This window comes from Curcuma longa, chromosome 1 (assembly GCF_044706935.1).
Source record: "Curcuma longa cultivar G26 ecotype Majalengka, Jawa Barat chromosome 1, ITB_CL_G26_1.1, whole genome shotgun sequence".
Classification (NCBI taxonomy): domain Eukaryota; kingdom Viridiplantae; phylum Streptophyta; class Magnoliopsida; order Zingiberales; family Zingiberaceae; genus Curcuma; species Curcuma longa.
In genome coordinates, this window is record NC_133861.1 from 25,309,760 (window position 1) to 25,335,537 (window position 25,778).

The window sequence follows — 25,778 nt, forward strand, 5'->3', positions numbered from 1 at the left end:
GTAGAGCTCCTTCCCTTTTGCACTCGGACTGGTCTTTGACCTAGAGTTGTCAAATGAGTCAATCCATGACGGGGCGGGCCAATCTACTAAAAATCTATCATATGACGGAGCGGGCCGATCTATCAACTTGGTGGATTGAGAAATCTCCAATCCAATCCAACCCAATCTAGATGGATTGCGGGTTAGGCAGGTCAACCCATGGGCTTGTCAAAAAATAAAAAATATTAAAAATTTTAAATTTAGATTATAGTTTAAATTGATCAAGTTGAAATTTATAAGTTTGAATTGTGATTTAGACGGATCAAACCTACTAATCCATTGAATTTTTTACTTTAATTTTAAAATTTAAAATAAATAAATAAACTTTCTCAACCCGTAGACCAACCCAAGCCCGTCGCGGGCCAATCCATACAGGTCACGGGCCTAGGCGGGTCAATCCATCTGAACCCATCTTAAAATGGGTTGATAAAATTTCAATCCAACTCGCTTAACTTGCTTGGCGGGGCAGGCCAATCCGATGAGCCCAATCCAAATTGACGGCTATACTCTGACCTGTGATATCAACACCGATCAATGGGGACAGACATGATCCCTCTGATAATTAAGTTAGTACGATGTTACCGATCAATGGGGACAGACATGATCCCTCCGATAATTAAGTTAGTACGATGTTGAAAGAAAGATTACCTTCCTTGGGAGAAGGGCTTGAACTGAAAGAAAGAGAGTTCCTTCCGTTGGGGAAGGGCTTCAGTTAGGGCAAAAAGAGGAAGAATAAGAATAGTGGTGAGGTTTGTCAATCACTATCTTGACTTAAGGCTACTCACAGCAATTGAGTTACCTCCTCTCCGTGAGCTTCCTCCATCTTATATAGATATGGAATCCCTTTCCATGTGAACTCCCCCATGCGTTGGACATCAACTCACGTGTGGGTTGCAGTCAACCTCATACATGGTAGACAAGGGCGGAGCTACAGGGGGGTGCCTGGGGGCGATCGCCCCCCTGCCCCCCTGACTTTGAAAAAATGTGCAAGTTTTATTAAGAAAAAAATTATTAACTCATGGGCTTGATTTATGTAGTGGGCCGGAAAGACTGGGTCTATTCTTATTCTAGGGCTTCTATCATTAACCATAGGAATAAATATAAAACTGATTATTTTTCTTCTCCATTCTCTCTTATCGGCCGAACTTCCTCCCCCACCAAAAGCTGTGGACACTGACAGGTTTTCTCTTCTCTTTGCACTTCTTTTAAAGTTAAATTAATCCATCCTCTCCCTTTCATCAATTATATATTATATATTTTGATTGATTTCAACTTAGGTTGGATATTTTGTTAAACTTTGAAGGATTCAGTATTCTTTTCTTGTGGCAATTATCTGGATTATTTCAATTTTTGGGCTTTCCGATTATTTCAATTTAGTCTATTATTGTTTTGTAGGGAAAATCACTTTGTTTCAATTTGGACAGTCCGAACCGAAGAGAAGACAAAAAACATCTGCTAGTTTTTGTATTTTCTTCTCTCCTCACTCACGAGTTGCCAAATTATTTTGGATAATTTATTTAGTTTTTTAATTTATTATTTTAAACTTTAGTAGTGTTACTTGTGTTACTATGATCTATGTATTCAGTTTTATTTTTGATAAATTATAAAAATTTGTTGATATTTTTACTCTAATATTTTATTGAACTTTTATTGTTTTTTAATTTATAGGGACGTGATGAGCAATAGGAAGATTGATTCTTATTTCAAAAAAAGAAATCTTGATGGGGAGACAAATATTAATTCTTCTACACATGTTGATGGTAATCCGGTGATGGCTGATAAAGGTGGTGAACTGTTGAATAATCAAGATGGTCAAGTTAATCAATCTGATTCTCCTCCAAAGAAGTGTCCGAGGGTAGATAATGCATCACTTGATGATTCTCAAATTGAAAGAGATCCTGGTAAACGTCAAATGATATGGAAATATCCAGTGGAAAAAAGAGATGAAATTCGACGATTATATTTGAGAGCTGGTCCTTATCAAGTTGCTCCTCCTGTATTCAAGGGTAAAGGTAGAAAGTTTTTAACTTCTTGGTATGAATCATTTAAGGATTGGCTAGAATATTCTCCTACAGAAAATGCAGCATTTTGTCTTCCGTGCTTCCTTTTTTCCAACCCAGATTCGACAAGTACATTTGTTGTCGGTGGATTCAAGTCTTGGAAAAAAGTAAATGCTGGAAATGATTGTGCTTTTTTGTCTCATGTGGGAAAGACACCTAACTCTTTGCACAGGGTGGCTGTTGGCAAATGTCATGATTTGATGAATTCATTGCAGCATATAGACATGAATATGGATCAGCAGTCTCAAGAGTTAGTTGTGAAGAATCGATTAAGGCTTAAAGTTTCAATTGAAGTTGCCAAATTATGTGCATTTCAAGGTATTGCATTCAGAGGTCATGATGAGAGTATTGATTCATATAATAGAGGTAATTTTTTGGAGATTATAAAGCATACGACTGCCTTTAATGATGATGTTGCTTCTGTTGTTCTTGAAAATGCTCCTCAAAATGCAACTTATACTTCTCCTGCAATTCAGAAAGAGATATTGCCCCTCTATGAAAGCAAAATTCAAAGATTTATACGTTCTGAGATTGGTGATGAAAAATACTATCTCATTGTAGATGAATCTCGAGATGAATCTGCTAGGGAACAAATGTGCATTATTTTGAGATTTGTTGATAGAGAGGGTTTTGTTCGGGAAAGATTTTTTGACATTGTTCATGTAAAGGATACTAAAGCTTTGACATTGAAGGAAGAAATATGCAAGGTTCTCGCTCATCATAATCTTAGTACACAAAATATTCGAGGACAAGGATATGATGGTGCTAGTAACATGCGTGGGGAGTGGAATGGTTTGCAAACTTTGTTTTTGGAGGAATGTCATTATGCATATTATATTCATTGTTTTGCTCATAGGCTGCAATTAGTTTTGGTGGCAACAGCTAAAAGTCTCATACCTGTTGAGAACTTCTTTTCCTATGTGACTTTGATTATTAATTTAGTTTCTTCTTCGAAACGTCATGATCAATTGCAAGTTGCTAGAGCATTTCAAATTGAGAAATTGATTGTTAGTGGTGAGCTTGAAACAGGAAGGGAAAAGAATCAGATTGAAAGTATTCAACGTCCAGGTGACACACGTTGGAGTTCTCATTTAAAATCTCTACATAGTCTATTTGAAATGTTTGATCAAGTTCTTCAGGTGTTAGAAGACATAGAAGAAGAAAAATATTATGTATCATCAAGATCATCAGCTAGAGAAGCTTGTGAGGTAATGATGTCTTTTGAGTTTATATTCATCTTGCATTTTATGATAGAATTATTGGGAAGAGCAGATGAGCTATGTAGATTGCTATAGCAGAAATCTCAAGATATCTTGAATGCTACTGAGTTAGTAGCAAATACCAAAGAAAATCTTGAAAATTTTCGAGAAAAAGGTTGGAATGAATTGTTAGAAAATGTGAAGAAATTCTGTGAGAAGCATGATGTGAATGCCCCTGACATGAATGATCGACGATTGTCGAGCAAAGGTCATCCACGAAAGGCTGATTCAGTTACATCAGAGCATTATTATCGAGTTGAAATTTTTATTGGCACAATAGATGTAACACCCGGCAAAATCCTTTCAATATTTTCTGAGATATTGAATGTGTCTATATGAAGGATAGCATAAGATATGGAAATGCTTTTACGACTGGGTCTCGCATGGGATTTGAATGGTAGAAGTTTTAATGGGCTCCATGTGAGTAAAAAGAAAGCATAACTCTTGAAGGGTTTATCTTATGTAGGCTTTGTCAAAAATAAAAGAAAAGAAGGAGGTGCCAAGGATTGAACCTTGGAATGTGGCAAGCCTTAGAGATGCATGTGATAGCCATGAGCCCTAGCAAGGGTGTGCTAGTAGAGGAATAAGGGAAATGTAAGTTATTGTATGTTAAGGTATATGAACGAAAGGTGGCGCAAGGAGATGAAGAGATCTGCGTTACTACGTTACACTGAACCTTAATGCTATGTTGTAAATGCTACGTTACCGAACCAATGCTATAAATAAAGCCGATGGAGGAATGTTCTCTTCTTCACCGAGAGGGTGTCTTCTTCTCTGTTGCTGAAGGGTCTGAGGTGGAGGCTGAAGGATTGGAGGTTGAAGGATCACACAGAGCTTTAGGTTTATTCTTTCTTGTTGGCACGGTAAGTCTTCCCTCACCTGCAGCATAGTATTATCGTTTGTATATTGTATGTATGTAGTCTCAGAAGTTTGTATGTTGTAGGAACGTGCTTATAGAAACATGTAGGAAGAGGAACAGAAATGGATGACCACATGGTCGACCACATGGTCGACCACTGGTCGACCACATGGTAGTGGTCGACCACCTGATCGACCACCACCACATGTGGTCAATCAACTGATCGACCCCTGATCGACCCCCCGTGTAAATATAATGTTAATCGATCTTTTGATCGATTAGGGGAAATTGTAATCGATCACTGGATTGATTACAATGGCGCATAATCGATCCCATGATCGATTATTAGCTTTAATAAGGAATGACTTTACGTCAGTGGATCGATCACTGGATCGATTAGGTTTTGTAATCGTTTCCACGATCGATTACTAGGCTCTCTGGATAAACTATATGTAATCGATCTGTGGATCGATTAAGATGGAAAGTAACCGATCACTGGATCGATTACGATGAGTACAATCGATCACTTGATCGATTACCATGCTTACTGGAAAAAGCCTCTGTATAAGTAATCGATCTCTGGATCGATTAAAAGGGATACTAATCGATCACTGGATCGATTATGTTGAGTATAATCGATCACACGATCGATTACTATGTTTACGGGGAAAAAGAGTAGAAAGGAATTTAATCGATCTTCTGATCGATTACATGACTTGATAAGGAAAAGGTTACGATGGGTAATCGGTCACTGGATCGATTATTGAAAGGAGTAATCGATCTCTTGATCGATTACATGATGTTCTGTGAAAAAGAAAATTATGGGGTTCAATGGATTACATGGATTTCTAAATGTCGGCCAAGAAATAATATATTGGGTTGGATTAAGTTTTAACATCCATGATTTAATTATGTTATAAATGATAACCAAAATGATTAAGGAAGGTTAAAGGATGTCTTATGATCCATGAAGTATAGGTGGGCATGTTTATGTAATGAAGCTTTACTCAGTGTCATGATGCCATGTTTTATGATGTTATGTCCAATGACTCTATGCCATGTTAAGATAAGATTATGTTCTAAGTGATATCATGGTAAAGAATAGTTGCTATCGAAGATATGCTAACCATGATTTATAAACAATGAAGTTAAGGTTTTATTTATGGTTAGACTTAACTAAGGGTTACGCATTGATGTATGGATTAACATGATGGATTTAATGTTAGTTTCGACCAAGATATGTTATGTATGACATATAGTAAGGTTTAAGAGCTTTATGAATGCATGTATACACGATGAATAATGGAATATTAAAGAACATTCACTATAAAAAGAAATGAATGCATGTATACATGATTAATGAATAATGGTAATGTTTAAAGAACATTCCCTATGAAAAGAAAAGAATGTATGTATGATATGTTACTTTAATACATGGCTTGTACCGGACCCTGAAGTACGTAAGTGAAGGGGATCCAAGGGATGGGCTCCAATACGCCCCTAGGTCGAAGTACGGATGAAGACCGAGGTCGAAGGACGGGTGAAGACCTAGTTCCCTAATAGGTTCGAGATTTGCTACCCCGGATCGATTAGGGATGCGCGCAAATGATGAATGAATGGGTACAAGTCGGGGACGCCCAACAATGTTAATGAAATGATTATGTTTAAGTATATGATATGTTTTCAAAACGCATTATAAATGTTATGCACATGATTTGATGAAAGAGGAATCGATAATCATATGCTTATGAAATGCTAAGATGGATTAATGTTTATATGTTTGATTTAATGTTAAGGTTAATCAAGTATATGCTTTATGTAATGTTAATATGAATGCAGGTTTTATGTGCTTTCATTATACTATGAATAGTCATGTTTATATAACGATTGGATTTTGTAAGTAGGAAAGGAGCTTACTAAGCATTCGTGCTTATAGTCTTACTTTCTTATGTTGCAGATTCAATTAAAGGTTACTAAGGGAATGGGAAGCAGCAGAAAGGCAAATGTGTGTGTGTGGCAGTGACTTGGCAGAGAACGATCTTATTACCTTCTAGATTCTGAATCTAATATTTGCGTGTGTGTGATAATGATGTTAAGAACGATATGCTAAGTTTTCTATCATGCATGATTTAGATTAGAAATAGAAAGGTTTATTAGTAAAGTTTCCTATTGCATATGAATACAATATTATCATGTATGAAAGTTTTAAGTTCCGTTGCAATGACCATGATTCATATGCATGAATGAATGAATGAAAAAAATGTAGCGTCCGTCTAGGCCACGTAAGGGTGGGCGTTACAATAGACAGTATATTACAAGAGATGAAGATCCGATTCAATGAAGAGATGATAGAATTACTCAAGCTCAGTTCAGCACTTCATCCGAAAAATGGTTATGAATCATTCGATATTCATGAAATTTGCCGATTAGCTGAAAGTTCTATCCAGAACATTTTACAAATCAAGAAAGAACGCGTTTGAGATATCAATTGGAGATTTTTGAAATAGAAATTCAGAAAAATGTGAACTTTAAGGATATCTCAACTATTTCTGAATTATGTCAGGTATATTTTTTTATATAAAAATAATATTTTTTTATTGAAGGTTAGTCATTGCTAACTAATATGCACATAATTTTGTATCAGGTCTTATCGAAGACAGGAAAATCAGAAAGTTATTCTCTTCTTGACAAATTGATTCGACTTATTTTGACTCTACCAATTTCTACTACAACATCAGAGCGTGCATTTTCTGCAATGAAAATTATGAAGAATAGGTTGCGGAACAATATGGAAGATGATTTCTTATCAAGTTCTTTGATAATGTATATTGAGAAGGATATTGCTCGCAGTTTTGATGTCAATTCTGTCATAGATGAATTTGAGTCTATGAAAAAGCAAAAAACGCAACTTAGATTGCATTGAATGTAACTTATTTCTTAGTTAATTCAAAATTTGTTTTATTAGTGTGACAATACGATGTTAAAAAATGATCCCCCCTCGACAAAAATCCTGGCTCCACCCCTGATGGTAGAGGTAGGTATTGGATTGAGAAAGATGTGAGATGATGGTGAATCTCGTATTAAAAATTTTACTTTTAAAGTACTTTTCAAAATCGAGGATCATAGGAGAAAATAGAGAAGACACATATTATTTTACTTGGTTCACAATCTTCATCGAATTGCTATTACAAGATTGGTAATCTAACAATGAACTACCTCGGTGGGCAAATCACTAAAATTTTCCTTCCGAATAACTTTCGAAAAGGAGGGTACAATTACAATATGTAAAAGATTGTTACACTTAACAATTCTCTTACTAAGAAAAAAAATGCAATTAGAAAGATTATATCGACAACAAAAGATGAAACTTTAGTTTAGGTTGTTGGAGGATTACACGATTTGATTGGATGGCAACACAAGCATAGAGACTGAAGAATTGAAAGCTTGAATAGATAATCTGCCTCGAATTCAAGTCTACTTTTATAGGCAAATTGCTTTTCCCACCCCCCTTAAACCGCACCCCCCTCTCCTCCTCTCTCTCTCCTATTCAAATTACATTTTTACCCTTTTTCTTTATTTTTTATTTTATTTTACTTATATATATATTTTAATTTTAATTAATTTTTATTTAGTTTTATTTTTTAATTAATTTTATTTAAAAATAGCTCTCATATATTTTTAATTTTATTTTTAAATTAATTTAATTTATTATTTTCTAATCAATACGATATTTTTTCAATTTTATTTAATTTTTATTTAATTTTATTTTTTAATCAATTTTATTTATTATTTTTTATCAATACTTTATTTTTATAATTTTATATAAATTTTATTTTGTTTTATTTTTAATCAATTTTGTTTATTATATTTATTTCAATTTTATATAAATTTTATTTTATAATTAATTTTATTTATTATTTTTTCATAATACTTGTATTTTTTTCAATTTATTATTTTTTAAATTTTATTTTTTTATTGATTTTATTTTTTTGTTAATCAGTTTTTTTTTCAATTTTTTTATCAATTTTATTTTTTTGAATAATTTTTTTATATGTTTATAATCTTTTGTTTATTTTTAGTTATAAATTTTGGGAGTTATTATTTATAAAAAATTTAAAAAGTATAAAACTAAATAAAAATTAAATAAAAACTAAATAAAATTTATAAAATAATAAACAAAATTAATTTAAAAATAAAACTAAATAAAAATTAAATAAAAATAAAAAATATATATAAGTATTAATGAAAAAATAATAAACAAAATTAATTTAAAAAATAAAACTAAATAAAAATTAATTAAAATTAAAAAAAAAAATTATATATATATATATATATATATATATATATAAGTAAAATAAAATAAAAAATAAAGAAAAAAGGGTAAAAATGTAATTTAAATAAGAGAGAGAGAGAGGAGGGGAGGGGGGTGCGGTTTAAGGGGGGTAGGAAAAGCATCTCTCTTTTATAGTCTTCTCCAGTCATTTGGACAGACTCCATATGTGCACATCAATTTAGAAATTTAGCTTTCTGATTTGAAAAATCAGTCCTCCGATTGCTTGGATAACCTTCAGGGAAACTCTAGTTTTGTTCGTCCATTTGGAAACTAAGACTGTTGATTTGGAATTTCAGCCCCTCTTGTCGCTTGTATTCCTCTTTGATTGACTCCAGGATGGTTTTATCCGTTCAGACGTATCATGGTATTTTATTCTACGGTCGCCTAAAAACTCTACGATCACATGGATCTCATGTTGTTTGAAAATTATATGGTCGTTCAGATTTCCTACAAAATCAAGTTATCACATATATAATTTAATATGATTTTGATAGTAATTTAATTATCCGATCTTAACTTTGGAATGCAAGTCATAGTCAGATCAAAGCTTAAGTTTGTTCCCATAAAGAGAAACTTATTGTTTTTACTCTACTCTTGGAGTTTACTTGTCAAATATCTAATTGGCGTCCGATCTCTTGACCCTACAGGCCTTTTCTTGTCTCGATGTCTAGTTCTCTTGATCTGTCAAGACTTCTTATCTAATATCTAGTCTAAATGATCTACTAGAACTTTCACTGTTAAATCTTGCACACTTAACATACATCAGTCGATAAGCATATCCTAATTTTAAAAGAGCAACCGGAGCAACTTCCAAATAATTGGAGAAGATGCGATCCAGTGATCCGGATGAGACACTCAAACCCGATACTTATCAACACCTAACTTACACTCGCTAATTTGACGCTTACTAGTGTCGTCTCATTATCTCTCACACACGTCATGGCGGGGAAAGGGTAGATTGGGAATTTTCATCTTCACTTCCGTTACAGTGTCGCGTCCACCGTTACAGTGGCGCATCCACTCAATTTGGAGTAATTGAATTTTACCGTATTCCCTTCTCTCCCTTCCTTCCCTGAATCCACTCTTTTCTTTCTCATCAATTTTCTTTTCTTTCAACACACGTAAACCAGGTTAGGTAAAAGCTACGCATTCTTCTGCATCTAAGAGGGTTGCGCAGAGTGTGCAGATGGAAAATTATACAGCTTTCCAGCCTCATTCAAGTATTATGACGGATGAAGAGGGAATAGCCTCGTTCAAGTATTATGACGGATGAGGAGGGAATGATTGAGTTAGTTACAATAAGAAAAATTTATTAAAATGGATAAGAATCCAATTTTGTTGAAATCAAGATAATATTTTCCTTCGTAATGATTAACTATAATTTCTTGATTTACTTTCTCATATATGATCGTGAAACCAACTGTATGGGATCGCTGAAATGATAGATTTTATTTTTTTACTAAAATATTATGACGGATGAAGAGGGAATCATTTATGTATGCTACTTTTGTTGCCCAAGGAGAAATGTTAGGCAATATCCGATCGTGACTTTTGCTATTTTTTTTCAAACTGACCTACAATTGATTGTCTTAAAGAGCGAACCATCCTAGCCTAGCCTAGTAGGTCCTTATACTAAGTGATGTAACCAATTCAGGGGATAAAATCTGCTAATTGTTGGTGCTATGTTAGTATGAAGTGCAATAAAGAGGCATGTGCATGATTTCGAATGGAAAGAGATGCCCTTAAGACATAGTTGAGTTGATTACGATAAAACAAAATTGCTGAAATACATAAGGATTGAATCTCACCGAAAATGAGACAATGCTCTCCTTCGTTGTAACCAACTACAATTTCCCGATTTACTTTCTCACAGATGGTCGTGAAACTGACCGTGTGGAGCGTTAGAGTAGTCGATTCCACCTTTTACTGAAGAAGAATGAAAAAAAGATGATAAGACAACGTAATAAAGGTGCAATAAGGCTACGAGGCAGGTGCAAGAACCCAGTGCACAACTTAAATTCCAATTTGAAAAATCCACTCCTAAGAAGAGACCAGAAAACTAACATTTCAGATCCACCCGAACTGAATCATGGGTCAAGCCATATCAACTTTTTGCCCACTCCCTCAATGCATTCACCTAAGCAACAGGATAGCACAAGTACAAATTTTATGTACCGTGGACATGCTTAGCACCAAAATTGACTCAGTACAATACAAATACATGTTTAATGCACACAAATGGCACCTATGAGACGATAGCACTTCTTCAGGTGAACGATGTAGTGTTCCCTGGTTTCGGGAAAATAGGGTACATAAAGACGAGGATTTGTACCAAATTTTAAAAAGAGTCTAAAGCATTTGAAATTGAATATATGAAGTCCAAGAAACCTGTGCCCTTGAGAAGACCTTTACCAGTTAAAAGCTCAAAGTCTATCAACAATAAGAAACCAATTATGGCCACCTTCCCGTTTAGCAATTCATTTTTGCTGGAGAAACCGAAGCCTTCAAAATCCTCGTCAACTACCATTTTAACCTACAAGAAATTGCTGCATCGTAAATTAATGATACAAACTTTAAATCTCAACTTCTAGCATCAGGGAAGTAGCTAATAAAAATGAAACTTAGTATTTGCTTTCTACTGCTTCCACAATAAATCTGAGGAAGAAAGAATGGCAAAAAGCAAATTTTCAACTGATCTGTTAAGACCTGATGGACGTACGACATGGCAATTAGTTCAGATGTATAATCTACTACGTCTACAGTGCAACAAACCCATCTTGATTTAAGGGCCTCTGGGATACTCTGACTTGTCAAAGCTGATATGTTCCAAATTTAGCTTATGTGAGGTAGAGTATGCTATTCTACTTGTCTCCTCTAAAAGAGCAAGGTATCTCACTTCAAGTATCATGGATGAAATGAAATGGGACGTTCAGAACCATAAGAGAGAAACATTGTTAAAGATCAGTTAAAAAGTACCTTACAAAATACAGGCAATCAAGTCCTACTCAAAATACTCAACATAATGATATGCAGTCTAGTCTTTAATTAAAAAAAAAGTAATGAGAGGTGAAAGATAATATTTAATGAACAAAACCATAGAAACTGCCCAAGTATTAATGGATGTTGCAATCAAACAAGTAAAAATATCATCAGGAACCATTCATTGATATTAGAGTATTTTAGGTATGTGAAAAAGGGAGATGTGCGATCTGAAGAAAGATAAAATGTGGTGCACCATTTGGAAAAAAACATAACACACATATGCCCTTTTAATAAATTGCCAACTGTCTGTTTTCTTAAATTTATTTTGAATACTTTCATTGCAACTACAATAAAAACATTTTATTTAGTATTATGTTTGAGTGATCTTGGCTCTTTTTGTATGTTCTTGGGGATGTTATTTAGGGTAAACGTCAATCCTAATGTCTAAGTATAGTAACTTATCTAATTTTATAAATCCTTTTTGTTAGCAACAAATTACCATGTTAGATTAAACTATTATAATTTTTTTTACAAATACTAATTTCCTTTACAAACCTTACACGTTCAATTTCTGTCATCTCATACCACGAACTATTTGCCAGGCTTATGACAATCAATAAATACACTTAGGACAAACTTTCCATCATAGTCTTGCACATCAATTCCCTTAATATTCAACAATCCAAACATCATCTAGCTCTGCAAGTGTTTTGGTTAAGATCCTTGGTTTGAATATGGAGAATGTTAAGGTTCTCAAATAGTCATAACTTTCTTATCCATGGGATGCTTTCAAAAAGTTAGAGGGATCTTAGAAATTGATATAAAACTGGTTCACAATTGATGTGATGACATGTCAATTTAGTGTATAGGTTGGTCAGTCATGGAACTCTATATGATAGGGCATCTTTCTATGTTTAAGTTTCATCGAGATGGTTAGTTCGTCTCACCATTTTTTTAGGTTTAGATGTACAAAGATTTGCTAACTTGGTTGTAGTTGCCATAACATACAAATACAAAGGTGAGTGGCTCTTTTCTGGACAAATGGATGGCTTTAGTGGTTGAGTGCAATAAAAGAGAATTTTAAATAAAGAAGCAATGGGAAGAAGGATTTCCATTAACCAATTATTAAACATATGCAAGTAATTTTTCCAACAAAATTATTAGTGAAGTTTTCAACAAGTTACAAGTACCATGCAACATTTTGTCCAAATATATCTGTTATGGGTGTTATAACCCCCCCCCCCCCCCCCCCCCCCCCCACTCTGCCCATCCAGTTCGGCAGCCCAGCTCTGCCGTTCGGTTCGGCAGTCCCCACTCTGCCCATCCAGTTCGGCAGCCCAGCTCTGCCGTTCGGTTCGGCAGTCCATCTCTGCCCCTTCAGCCACAGCAGCTCAACACTGCCATTCGGCTCGGCACAGCTCAGACTCCATTCGGCTCGGCATAGCTCAGCCTCCATTTGGCTCGACACAGCTTAGCCTCCATTCGGCTCGGCACAGCTCAGCCTCCATTCGGTTCGGCACAGCTTAGCCTCCATTTGGCTCAGCAGTTCAGCTCTGCCAGCTCCATTCAGCACTCAGGCCACTCTCCACTCAGGCCACTCGGCATTCAACCCACTCGCCTCAGCAGCCCCGTCATAAATAATCTCTCTCCAATAGTCAAACATCACTTGGGAGGTGACTTGTCAGAAATTGTCTTCTTTATCTATTAAACAACATTGTCAAGCATTAAAGGAGGACGTGACTTATCAGAAAGGGTCCTCTCTCTAATAAATAATCTGGTCAAGCATTAATGTGACATGACAGGATAATCTTCCCAAGGTCATATCTTATCCTACTTTCAAAGGAGCAACTAGCATTAATGAGGATGATCTTCTCGAGGCAGGAGGAATCCTTCAACAAAGAGAACTCTCCGATCATGAGATACAGGAGCTCCTGAGGTATAAAAAGGGGAGAAAGAAGAAAACTCCGGAGGGGGGGGGGGGGGGGCTCCGGGCTCTCTCTTCTCTTTCTCTCTCACTCTTCTTATCTTTTTTGGACTGAGCATTTCATTACAGTATTTTTATTTTACTGTACTTCTTCTTCCTCCTGACTGGGCTGACTTGAGCGTCGGAGTGGCCGTCCAGGGACTCCCCATGCCAGGATGACCTCTGTTCTCCTGTGATGTCTCAGGGCCTTCCGGTGTTTGATCCTCTCTCCTTCCTCGATGTGGAGGCCCTCTCCGGCGGTTGCACCCCCCTCTCTTCCCCTGCATGCTGATTGGTCCGGCGGCGCGTCCGGAAGCCGATCTCAACAGGAACATAATTTGGCGCCGTCTGTGGGAACACAAAAAACCTGCTTTGAGATGTGCTGATAGACAACCTCACCGGACCTGCTCACATCACTTTAATTCAAGAGGAGTAGCACCACCTGGTGGCTGCCGCCGTCGTTGCCTCGCAAAATCAACCCTTCGCTCCAGCCCGGCCCTTCATAGAATTCGCCTCGTCTGAGCTCCTCAGCGTTTCGGCGGACCTCCTCCCTGTCGCTGAGCTCCTTAGCGTCTCAGCTGGCCTCTTAGCGGCTCGGCCTACAGCTCGCCAGTCTTTTCAGCCCGGCGACTTCGTCGATGTCGAAGGGAGCGATCCTGGTACACATAGCTGCATCGTATTCTGATCCTGATGCATATGCTTTTGCAGGGCATTTCTCTACCGCAATCTCAACCTCTCCCGCGCTCCTGCAGCCGGGGTCGAGCTCAATTCTGGTGGTCTCGGACCACTAGCTCCATCAGCAAATGTCCTTTTCAGGGCTCAACCTCCCCTCCTGCAGCCGGGGTCGAGCTCAATTCTGGTGGTCTCGGACCACTAGGTCCATCAGTAAATGTCCTTTTCAGGGCTCAACCTCCCCTCCTGGTCAGGGTCGAGCTCAATTCTGGTGGTCTCGGACCACTAGCTCCATCAGCAAATGTCCTTTTCAGGGCTCAACCTCCCCTCCTGGTCAGGGTCGAGCTCAATTCTGGTGGTCTCGGACCACTAGCTCAGTCAGCTCAACTGGTAGAACGCTCACTGACTCCCTCTGCTCAGTCAGCATACCCGGTAGAACGCTCACTGACTCCCTCTGCTCAGTCAGCTTACCCGGTAGAACGCTCACTGACTCCCTCTGCTCAGTCAGCTCAGCTGGTAGAACGCTCACTGACTCCCTCTGCTCAGTCAGCTCACCCGGTAGAACGCTCACTGACTCCCTCTGTTCAGTCAGCTCAGCCGGTATAACGCTCACGGACTCCCTCTGCTCAGTCAGCTCAGCCGACTTCTCGTCTTCATCTAGCTTACAACCCCCTCGGCATATAAGCATTCCACATCCTCTCAACTTTTCACACTTTATGGCTCAGGATCTCAAGCAGTCCGACCCTTCAGCAGCCCTCTGGGCTTCATCTATTTTACAACGCCTGCAGAATCTGAGCACCTTACAGTTCTCCTGACTTACACACATCTATAAATGGAAGCTGATTTCATCTGCTCCAGGATTTGCATGCGCTTTATTGGGTCATTCCCTAAATCTGCCACAGTTGGCTTAGCTCCACTTTGCAGGAGCATTATTGGTGGGTTTATAAGTGGGTCATTCCATGCATCTGCTACATTTAGCTTCACCACTTTAAGTTGAAAACCCCTCTAGCAATACCGACTCGACCAAATGCTTGCACGTCTGCCCTTGTTGACTCCCACCGCCTACGAATCCACGCGTCGCTGGCTTACTCCATTACCACTCCCGAGTTTCGTTGGTCACCGCTGCTCCTACGCTATCCGACCTCGGCCCCTTCCAGCGCGGTGCTCACCGGAGCTGGTCCTCCGCCACCACACGGCAAGCTGCCGTTCCTCTTCAGCCGCCACACGCGGCGCTTTGCCGATCTCTCGCACAACGCACTTTTGTTCTTCCTGAGCCGCCATCTGCAGGTCCCTGCTGCTCCCCCTCCGCTTCCCACGCTGTGCTCGCTCTTTTCGTCCAAGACATCTTCGCTCGCCTCCCAATCGGCGCGCTAGATCTCAAGAGTAAGGCCCTTGATTCCCCCTTGGAGCTTCTCGCTGCCGACCCTACGAAGATCTCCCACCACGTAGTCAAGGAAGGCGATCTCCCGATTGTTTCTTCGCCTCCTCGATCCCTTTGCTCACTCGCCTCTGCACAACCACACGGAAACAGTGGATTCTCTCCTCGCCGCCGCCTGCGCGAACCGAGTCGCAACAACAAGTCCGCAGCCTGCACAGGACAAATCGCAGCAGCAAGCCTTCGCCCGCGAGCCTTGCTCACCTGAGTCCTTTGCCGCACCCAATTCCTCCTCCCAAGCTTCGTTTGCGAGTTCTCGCCCTCCGCGTCGCTGCAAGCTTCGCCCGAAACCTCACACAGAATCTTCACCCGCGCCCAACTCCTCGCACGTGAAAACCCCGCACGAACCGCCACTCATCACTGCCGAGCCCTCGTCCCGGCTCATCGCCGAGCCCTCGTCTCGGCTCATCTCCGAGCCCTTGTCAAGTCCTCCGCCCCGGTGCCCGTCGCTGGGTACTGGTTCACTCGGATCGGGCGTCGAATGACTTCCGAGCGTTGTTCAGATCCGTGGCCACCGCCCTCGACGTCCTTCCTCTCGATGCCACGTCGCCGGAAGTGATGGAGCTGGTTCAGCCCGTGTCCGAGCAAGCGTGGAAGGCGGAGAGTGGGACCTTGTCGTCTGACGCGCTCGCCGCGCGGAGTGTGTGGTAAGCGCTTGTCCTTTTCAAAAATGACATTGAGCCCGACCTGATCGATCTCAATGATCTCATGGAACACTTGCAAATCCGAAGCTGGTCGGATTGCAGTGAGGAGATCGTCTTCGTCGAGGATTTATTCTTCTATTGGGTGTTATAGCTCCCCATCTAGGACTCGGCTCACTCAGCCCACTCGGCACAGCTCAGCCTCCACTCAGCCCCTTTCGGCAGCTCAGCATTGCCATCCGGCTCGGCTCTGCCAGCTCCCTTCGGTTCGGCAGTTCAGCACTGCCAGCTGCATTCAGCAGCTCAGTTCTGCCTCTCGTTCAAGTCACTCTCAACCACTCAATCAGCTCAATCTCTTCATCCCAGGATTATCTGTCCTTTCTCCGTGCAAAAAGGACAATCAAGTCTAGATATGACTTGTCAGAAAAAGTCTCCCAAGGACATCCCTTGTCAGACGAGCATTAATGAGGATGATCTTCTCGAGGCAGGAGGAATCCTTCAACAAAGAGAACTCTCCGATCATGAGATACAGGAGCTCCTGAGGTATAAAAAGGGGAGAAAGGAGAAAACTCCGGGGGGGGGGGGGGGGGCTCCGGGCTCTCTCTTCTCTTTCTCTCTCACTCTTCTTATCTTTTTTGGGCTGAGCATTTCATTACAGTATTTTTATTTTACTGTACTTCTTCTTCCTCCTGACTGGGCTGACTTGAGCATCGGAGTGGCCGCCCGGAGACTCCCCGACGCCAGGATGACCTCTGTTCTCCTGTGATGTCTCAGGGCCTTCCGGTGTTTGATCCTCTCTCCTTCCTTGGTGTGGAGGCCCTCTCCGGCGGTTGCACCCCCCTCTCTTCCCCTGCATGCTGACTGATCCGGCGACGCGTCCGGAAGCTGATCTCAACAGGAACAATATCTATGACAACCATCCAAGACTCGCCTCTTTAATTTCTGAACTAGTAGATGAGTTTCTTTATAAAATGAAAAGGTGTCACCTATTTAACTCCACCCATGACGAATTAACCCCATCATGGCCGGTCCAAAGCCCGGATAAAAGAGGAGAGTTGTATTAGGTTGCCAGCCAGCATTAAACTAAGACAAATGTTCAATGAAAGTAGATGAGTTTCTTTATAAAATGAAAAGGTGTTGGCTCCTTGACGATAGGGTATATTCTTAGTTCGCTATCATACCAACTGATCTGGTACACAAATAGGAATTAGAAGCAAGAGAAGTGATAAGAGTTGAAGAGGAAAAAAAGAGGAAATGGTTTGAGCAAAAATAGTAACTTGTATTCCAAGTCTCCATAAATCTTCTTGTAGTCTCCCTGCAATTTTTAGAGTTTCAAGTTTCAACTTTGAACAAGTCTTAAAACAAAAGCTTTCGAATCCCATGTCAATCTTTAAGTTTCCCATGCAACCTTTGGAAGTTAGAGGCCTTTGGCTACTTTGTTTTTTGAATCTAAAATAATTTATTCTAAAGTTCATAGAGATAGATGGTTCTCCACTACAACTCCATTTTTTTCTTGTGTTAATACTTCACCTATTCTAGGGTCAGGGGATGAAAGAATGAAATTGGCAGATCAATAATAATTCACTGAGGTCTTTATATCTGACAACATAAAGTTAACATGTTAGGCTATAGATTAGAGTGAGAAATCATATTTGCAAGTCTCCTAACCTATATGTTGGTTATCAATGATATATATTTCTTCTGGTTACAAGGGGCCTATAAACATTTTAAACAGAAGTACTAGCATACGTGATTGCATGTTTGTGCGTACATAAATGTAAAAGACAAATGAAAGACAGAAACCTCTTCCACATTGACATCAGATGCTGTCACCCCAGGTTGAGCTCTGCCGCTGAAAACAATCTCAGCTGATCCGCCAGACCCTCCTCCTCTCATGCTGATATAGATGTTCTGGCCATCTAGTTTGACAGGGTACACAAAAAGTTTCCTTAAAGCTGGTGTGAGAACCCTAAGAACTGGGTTTTTTGGATACCATTCCTTGATATCTCCAGTCTGAAGATCAAAAGTACTGTCAGTAGTGGGGCAAACAATGCATCCATCCTGTAAAGAGAAACGAAGTTTATTAGGGTAGTGGAGAATTCAATATGCAAAATAATAATAATCTAAAGAAGTTCCCATGGACATCATTGATCACTGTCCAAGATTGCTGGAATACAAACGTAAAAGTTTATGAGATAGTAACAAACCATGTAGCTTTTGAGGCAACACTTGGATACACTATCCAATCCTACAGATGAAATGGCTTAAACAAGCAGTGTCATGGATCTCTAAATCCACCACACCTAGATTATCTTTAGATTGTGCCATTTTGTGCAGATAAAAATAGCAAATCATTGCAAAATACAAATGATTATCTTTAGAACATTTGACTAACTAAATTTAGCTCAAATAAAATATTATAAAAAATAAAATTCATGTTTTATTTTATATAACATTACATGCTTTTTTTATCTGCACAAAATGGCACAATGCAGTTATGAGACAAATAATATAATGACAATTTACCAGCCATACCACTAGAATCAATTATGTAAGAATATTTAGAATAAATACCCTAGTGAGTCTACTTTTTCTTTGTTGGTTCCAGATAAAATTCAACATATGCAAAGGTATCGATCTACTCAACTTATGTGCTTTCTGTAAGACTGTAACATACCATGTAATAACATCTATAACAATTCATTCTAGTCCTAATTATTTGGGGTTAGCTACATAAAATAGAACCCAAGATCCAGAATTCACAAGATTTTGGAGAAAAATTTGACACAATTGTGATCCTAAGTGAGTCTACTAATTGATAGTAAATTGTAGTTTAATTAGGGGACTAAAAGAACATAGGTCTTTTGAAATTTTTACTCTCCCCATCCCAATCACTTTGGGAAGTGTTCCGTCTGCTATAGTGACTGTTATCTTCTTATGGCATGGATTAAAATTTATTAATTTGTTTATCTCATCATTTGGTCTGAAGCTCCTGAACCTACAATTGATAAATTCAATTAATCTTTTTCTAATGCTTAAGGCAATTATTGAATTACCTTTCTGCATTAAAGATGTGGCCATAATTATAGAGTAGAATTGGTTGTTGGTGATTGTTTGATCGATTGCCCAAAAAAATCTCCAACTATTATTTGCTAAAAGGATTGGACTCGGAAGGCCCCATCCCCATGTACACTATAGTTTGAATCTCCCAACACTTGTTTTTGCTTGACTAGGCCAAGACTATTAAAAAAAAAAATGGTCCACATTGTATACTTCGTTAGACAATGCATGCATGCCAGATGATTTCACTACTCATGTCCTTTAGTGAGGAGTATCGGATGGTCATGGGCCTGTGTGAGAAGAGCAACCACATGATGGAACAATCAACTGATGAAGGCTTCACTTGGATTCTCGAGACTATGGCAGGACGAAAAGCGTCAGAAACGTACTTGGTTTTGATCTCTCTTTTATTATTGGGCCACATACATAATTTTTCTGTCGTGCATGCCAATATAACCATCTTGATCCTGTTATATATTTGTTAAAAACAGTTAAAAAGTTTTTCGATTGTAACTCGAATTCCTTCTTTCAGAAATTTGACTTACCATATATGATAGTCAAAAAGGGAGAAGGAAAACGTCGTCGCGTGCACATACATTACGGCGACAAACCATTAGCTAGTTGGATAAAGAAAATGATGGCAAAATAGGAACCTGTGTGAGCTTGGCATTAAGGAGGCCTTCGCTGTAAGCGCCTTCGGCTGGCGACCGGTTTTCGATGGCAAATACCTGGTCTTTGTACCACAGCAGCAAAATGGTCTCGTTATCCTGGATGATCACGCGACGCTCCCCCTTGGGCAACGCGGACAATGGGACGACAGGAAACCAGTTCCTCCCGTCATCAGCGTCTTCAGGCGCCGCGGGCGCTTTAGGTTCTTCTTCTCCGACCTTGGACACCTCGGTGGCCTTGCAAGCGAGCCGATCGGCAGACCGCAGGAATGGCGAGCGCCAAAAAGGGAGGTGATGGATCGGGCGGATAGAAGAGGGTTTGGGAGGATGGGGACCAGAAGAGGGGGACAAAAGCGCTGTTCCGATGGCGGAGATCTTGCACGGCGTGCTCATCATCGGAAGTGGAGAAAAAGCTCGTCGGATCTGCTTTCTTTGATCGGAACTTGGAACTTGAAACTTGGAAGGGCAGGGACCAAACTCCAAAGGAGTGGTGGTGGGGAAAAGGAAAGGTAGAAAAGAGAAGGAGAAGAGGAGACGACACACACAGGAACCACGAGAATGGGATAAGGAGAGCAGCACGGCGTGCGGCTGCGACTTTCATCAAATTTGAGGAATACATGCGGACACATTTTTCGTTTCTGTCCTTCGGCAAGTGAAATACACCGCCCACCCGTAGATTTGATACGATCCTTCCTACGATTATTCATAAAGAAGTTAGAGTAATAACGAGTCAAATCATTTACGAGAAGTCTCGATTTAAAATAAAATTTATTTAAATTTATTTAATTAAGTTAATAAGTCAAGTTCAAGTATGATTTCAAATTTGAAAAATATTATCGAGTCTAATTCGAATTTAATAGTATTTAATTCGTGATTTCACGAACATGTTCATTTAAAGGCTCACGAACGTGTTCGTTAAGAAGTTCGTGAACATGTATATATATATATATATATATATATATATATTTGATATACTGCACGACGAAAAAAATGCAACCCCGTGCGCGATCGATCCACGCCGTCCACGCCCGATCGCGATCAATCGCAGCCGTCCAAAAATCACGATTGCACAGTATTTCTCCTCGGACGTTCGCCGCTTCCCGACGTCCGTTCATCGCCGTCCGACCACCGATTGCCGCCGGACCGGATCCGTTGGAACCGCAACTCACTGGCGGTCCGGCGGGTGCCGGATTTCGGCCGGAATTCGCCCGGCGCCGGCGCGTCGACCGCGGCCGGAGTCCGACCCCGATTCGGTCGGAATCCGGTGATTTCCGGCCGAAATCGGCCACCAGCGCGTCTGCTGTGTCGGATTCCGGTCGGATTCCGACCCAATCCGGCCAGAATCCGGTGCCGATGTGTGCGCCGTCGAGTTGCGCTTCCAACGAGCCCGGGATGGTGGCCGGCGGTGATCGGACGGCGAAGAACGGCGGCGATGGCGGCGGTCGCGGGGAGGTCGGGCGGTCGCGTACGGGATATATATATATATATTATATATTAATGAGTATATATATATATATACTAAGTTCGTTTAACTTTTAAACGAATTATTTTTGAACCAAACTCAAACTAACCTCGTTTAACTTTTAAACGAGTCATTTTTGAACCGAACTCGAGCCGTTCGCAAACTATTTAATTGCATTACGAACCGAGCTCGAGCTTAAGAATTAAAACTCGAATCAAGCCAAATTCGAGCTTAAGAAAAATGAATCGAGCTGAAGCTCAAGCCACTTACTGTTTGACTCTACTCGGATTATGTCCCTAAAGAAAGTAAATTAAAAAATTATAATTGATCACGACGGAGGAAGATATTATCTCGGTTTCGTCGAGATTCGACACTTACGCACTTCAACAACTCTGCTTCATCGTAACTAACTCAACTATGTTCAGGAATAAAAGGTAAAATTCACCATCTCAACGATCCTATATAATTGAATTTATAATCATATGTGAGAAAATAAATATAAAAAAATTACAATTGATTATAACATAAGAAGACATTGCCTTATTCTTTTCTATCATGTCTAAAAGATACATATGCTCAAATCGATCAACAAATTAATTTATTAAATCGTTTTATAAGTATTCTGAACATTGTTATATTCTAAACTCAGAAGGGCATCCCAAATAATTTGATAAATTTGCGTGTGTGAATCTTCGGACAGCACAAACGAATAAATGTGTCCGCATATATTCCTCAAATTCGAAATCGCTCCTATAGTCCGCAACCGCATGCCATTATTATTTAATTTGTTTTACTTTATTATTTGTGATTATTCTACTTATCATACAGATAGTAAATTCGTGCTGAATGTATAGATCTTAGACATAGCACTCATTTAGTAAGAATCAAATAAATTCGATGTATTCTTTTTTTGATCTTAAGTTTTATTTATTATTCTGCTATGAATAAATTAACTTTGTAGATAAGAAAGAATGAATACGATTCAAAAATAACGAAAACAACCAGCATTATTCATTCCCTCCCCTTTAGCGCATTCCTACGGTACTATATTTCAAGCATTACGCATTTTTACATTTTGTAAAAGGCTTTTTCCACTAAAAAAAAGATTTTTAAAAGGAGAAATTTAATTGATTGCCCACTCATAAGTAATCTAAGATCGTGAACCTTTAGAATAGCAATTTAGAGGACTGAACCAAGTAAAATCAACATATGCTCTTGTTGTGTTTTATTCTTCTTTTCATTGCACTGTGAGTTTAAAAGAATCGATATTTTACTAGTTAAGTGTTTATTAGCGATATTCATCACTCTTCTATCACTTTCAATAGTCCTGCAGCTAGTCTTACTTGGACTTTTCACTCTCTCTACACTTAACTCGATCAACTTTGATAAGTTATTTGGTCAACTTTGATCATCACTTAAATAAATTGTTTAAATCACAAATATTAAAATTTGAAGGTCGATTGCATTAATAATTTTTTTTTATATTTAATAATATATTTAAGTTAAACTAAATTACTTAATATAATATTTTAAAGAATTAGGATAAATGAAATTCCCCTCCCCTTTTTAATATTTGATAATATATTTAAATTAAGTTAAGTTGATTAACTTATTATTTGAGAGAATTAGGATAATTTAAAGCATACATCAAAAAAAAAGTTAGGGTTTTGGCATGCACCAATAATCATGTTCGATAAGATCAAAAATTACGATCGGGTGGGGCCGCTAAGGTGACGGATTCCACCTTTTTTTGCAGAAGATAAGGTCAAAAACTATCCTCTTTTCCTTCTTTGAAAGAACATATATTTACACTAAGTCCAAGGAACTCATTGGTGTCTTTAAAACCGATTTTGTCCCTCGAATGTGTACAGATTTAGAATCTCCAGAGTCAGTTCCACTGTCATCATCTGAAAATCTTATTACAAGGTTATCATCTGATACTTTCTTGTGCCAAGAAAGGGTACGGTTATTGCTTGATTTGAAAGAAATCTGCTTTGTCTTCAATGTTTTACTATAATACTTTTTATCAGAAGTATGAAACTTTGTATTGGGTACAATGGAAGTATTACCTGGAAACCAACAAAAAGAATAAGAACCAAGGTTCAAGATAATACAACTTAAATCCAACTACTTACAAAATGAAGACAATACATATCTTTCTGAAATGTCTCAGAAAGTCTCATAATATAATTGTCAGACACCTAATGCATAAGAGAACCGACCATAATTATTGATTTTGTCCACTTTTGAAGTAATACTGCCCACGAGGAGAATGTCCCTTCATAATTGGTTTTGGGTAGAGAGGTCGGGTTTTTCTTCGTCGGTGTGCTTCGCCTCAGCAGATTTGTCAAGTTCCAGTTTTCCCCTTCTCCATGGACCTTCTCCTTCCCCTCCGACGGATCTAACTCGTCTCTAAATAGCTTGTTCTTGAGGATGACCTCCTCGACGGCGGCTCTGAGCTCCACAGCGCCTTCCTCTCGGATTCCTTGAGATCCGACAAGAAGTTGCTCTCCTCCCTGAAGGATAAGGCCTTCTCCACAACCAGACCACCCTTCTCGTTCTTCACCTCTACTGCAGTCGCATCCTTCTCTGCTTCCTTTTCAACCACAACGGAAGCTCGAATTTAGAATCAGCCGCGCGATTTTGGGAGAGGCGGGATTTTGTAGGATTTTGTTTCGTTTCAGCCACGGTGGAAGATGAACAGTGAAACTCCTCGCCACGTCGGCTATCGCGCACGGAGTCGCGTAAACTCATCGCGCAGGATATCATTCCTGTATATATATATATATATATATATATATATATATATATATATATATATATATATATATATATACACACACATACGTTCGCGAGCCTCTTAATGAACACGTTCGTGAGTTTTTAAACGAACATGTTCGCAAGCTCACGAACCAAATACTGTTAAGCTCGAGCTCGGCTTGATAATATTTTCGAACTCGAAATCAGGTTCAAGATCGGCTCATTAACTTAATCAAATGAAATCAAATAAATTTTTTTAAACTGAGACTCGAATAGCTCACGAGCACCTTAAAAATAAATAGAATAACTATAGTTGCTTGTGAAGATGAACAAAAAATATGAAGATATCTCTCTTATGCGATTATGTCCCAATTAGTTTTCTTGACCACCACTTCCACCATCATTGCATAAGCTCAATCACCAAAAAAAGAAAACAAGTTGAGCAGTGGAAATCATGTTGGCCTCCTTTGAATTGAAGTACTTGTTGTTGCGAATGCGACCGTCGCCGACAACGATGGCAATTCAACCTCTAGGCATTCAGCACCATCTGGAAATGATTCGTGATAGTGATAACCTTTGGGCCATCAATTCCATGACTGCCATGACCAGGTTCAAGCTTTTATATGATGCTGGATATCAATCGGGGTTGAAGAATGAGGAGGTGGAATGGTTGAGGGACGTGGATGTAGCAACTGCAGATATGAAAAACTTGCTCAACAAAATTTTGGATTCGAAGAAGACAATCGTAGAGTCGTCTGGTCATCCAACACACCATCGCCGTCTCATTTTGGTGGAGCTCAAGGAGATGCTGCTCGACTTGAACTATCTCATTCATCGAGGATCTAGATTGGGCTTTCAAAGGGAATCCATGGATTCCATGGATCCACTCAAAGAAGAGTACATGACCATCCTAAAAATGTTGGCGGTTTCCGTAACCGCCCACCAGCAGTTTCCGTAACCGTCCACTACCACCATGCCTCCGTTCCACGAAGTGAACGTGCACTCCGTGGATGCTCAATGTGCTTGCTGTCGCACGAACTATTTTCTCATGTATGAATTGGTTGTTCTTACAGTTTAAGTGACTGTGCATTCCGGTTATATTTAGTCTATGTGACTAGATACCTCTTAATAGTTTTTGTGATCATTTGCCTTTGTGGCTTCACATGGACGAGTGGGAGATGTTGACGGTTTCCATAACCGCCCACTACCACCATGCCTCCGCTCCATGAAGTGTACGTTGTGCACTCCGTGGAGGTTGCTTTCGGGGTAGTGAAGAGAGCATACCTACGTGGTTGTGTGTGCGTCCAAGTGAAGAAGCGTCTACGCTGTGTGTGTGAGCGTCCAAGTAGAGGAGCCTTCAAGCGACGCTGCCGGAGAAGAGGAAGAACACCCAAAATCCGAAGGATTTGGTTTGTGGAAACAGAGGGATTTTTCGTCCGTGATCGTTCCTCAGACAGAAGCAATCCCAGCCGTCGGAGGCACGGATCAGCAGGTATACATGTATAATCTACAAAAAAAGTGAGGTGGTCGGGAGAGATGAAGACATAGACAAAATCATAGCAATTCTTCAACAACCGTCATTCAA

The 25,778-nt window shown here is 39.3% G+C and overlaps 2 protein-coding genes across 2 annotated transcripts; one reads left to right on the top strand and one right to left on the bottom strand.

Moving 5' to 3' along the window:
• The first annotated feature begins 1,810 nt into the window (after positions 1 to 1,810).
• LOC141826831 (uncharacterized) lies at positions 1,811 to 3,697 on the top strand. Its single transcript, XM_074714138.1, has 4 exons — positions 1,811 to 2,891; positions 3,112 to 3,167; positions 3,239 to 3,307; positions 3,398 to 3,697. The coding sequence occupies exons 1-4, from the start codon at positions 1,811 to 1,813 to the stop codon at positions 3,695 to 3,697; spliced, it is 1,506 nt and encodes a 501-aa protein (XP_074570239.1).
• A 7,063-nt stretch (positions 3,698 to 10,760) lies between these two features.
• LOC141838366 (uncharacterized) lies at positions 10,761 to 20,542 on the bottom strand. The gene is made up of 3 exons (XM_074725819.1): positions 19,957 to 20,542; positions 18,047 to 18,304; positions 10,761 to 11,083 (listed from the first exon to the last, which is right to left on the bottom strand). The coding sequence occupies exons 1-3, from the start codon at positions 20,365 to 20,367 to the stop codon at positions 10,889 to 10,891; spliced, it is 864 nt and encodes a 287-aa protein (XP_074581920.1). The 5' UTR covers positions 20,368 to 20,542; the 3' UTR covers positions 10,761 to 10,888.
• Positions 20,543 to 25,778: the final 5,236 nt, after the last annotated feature.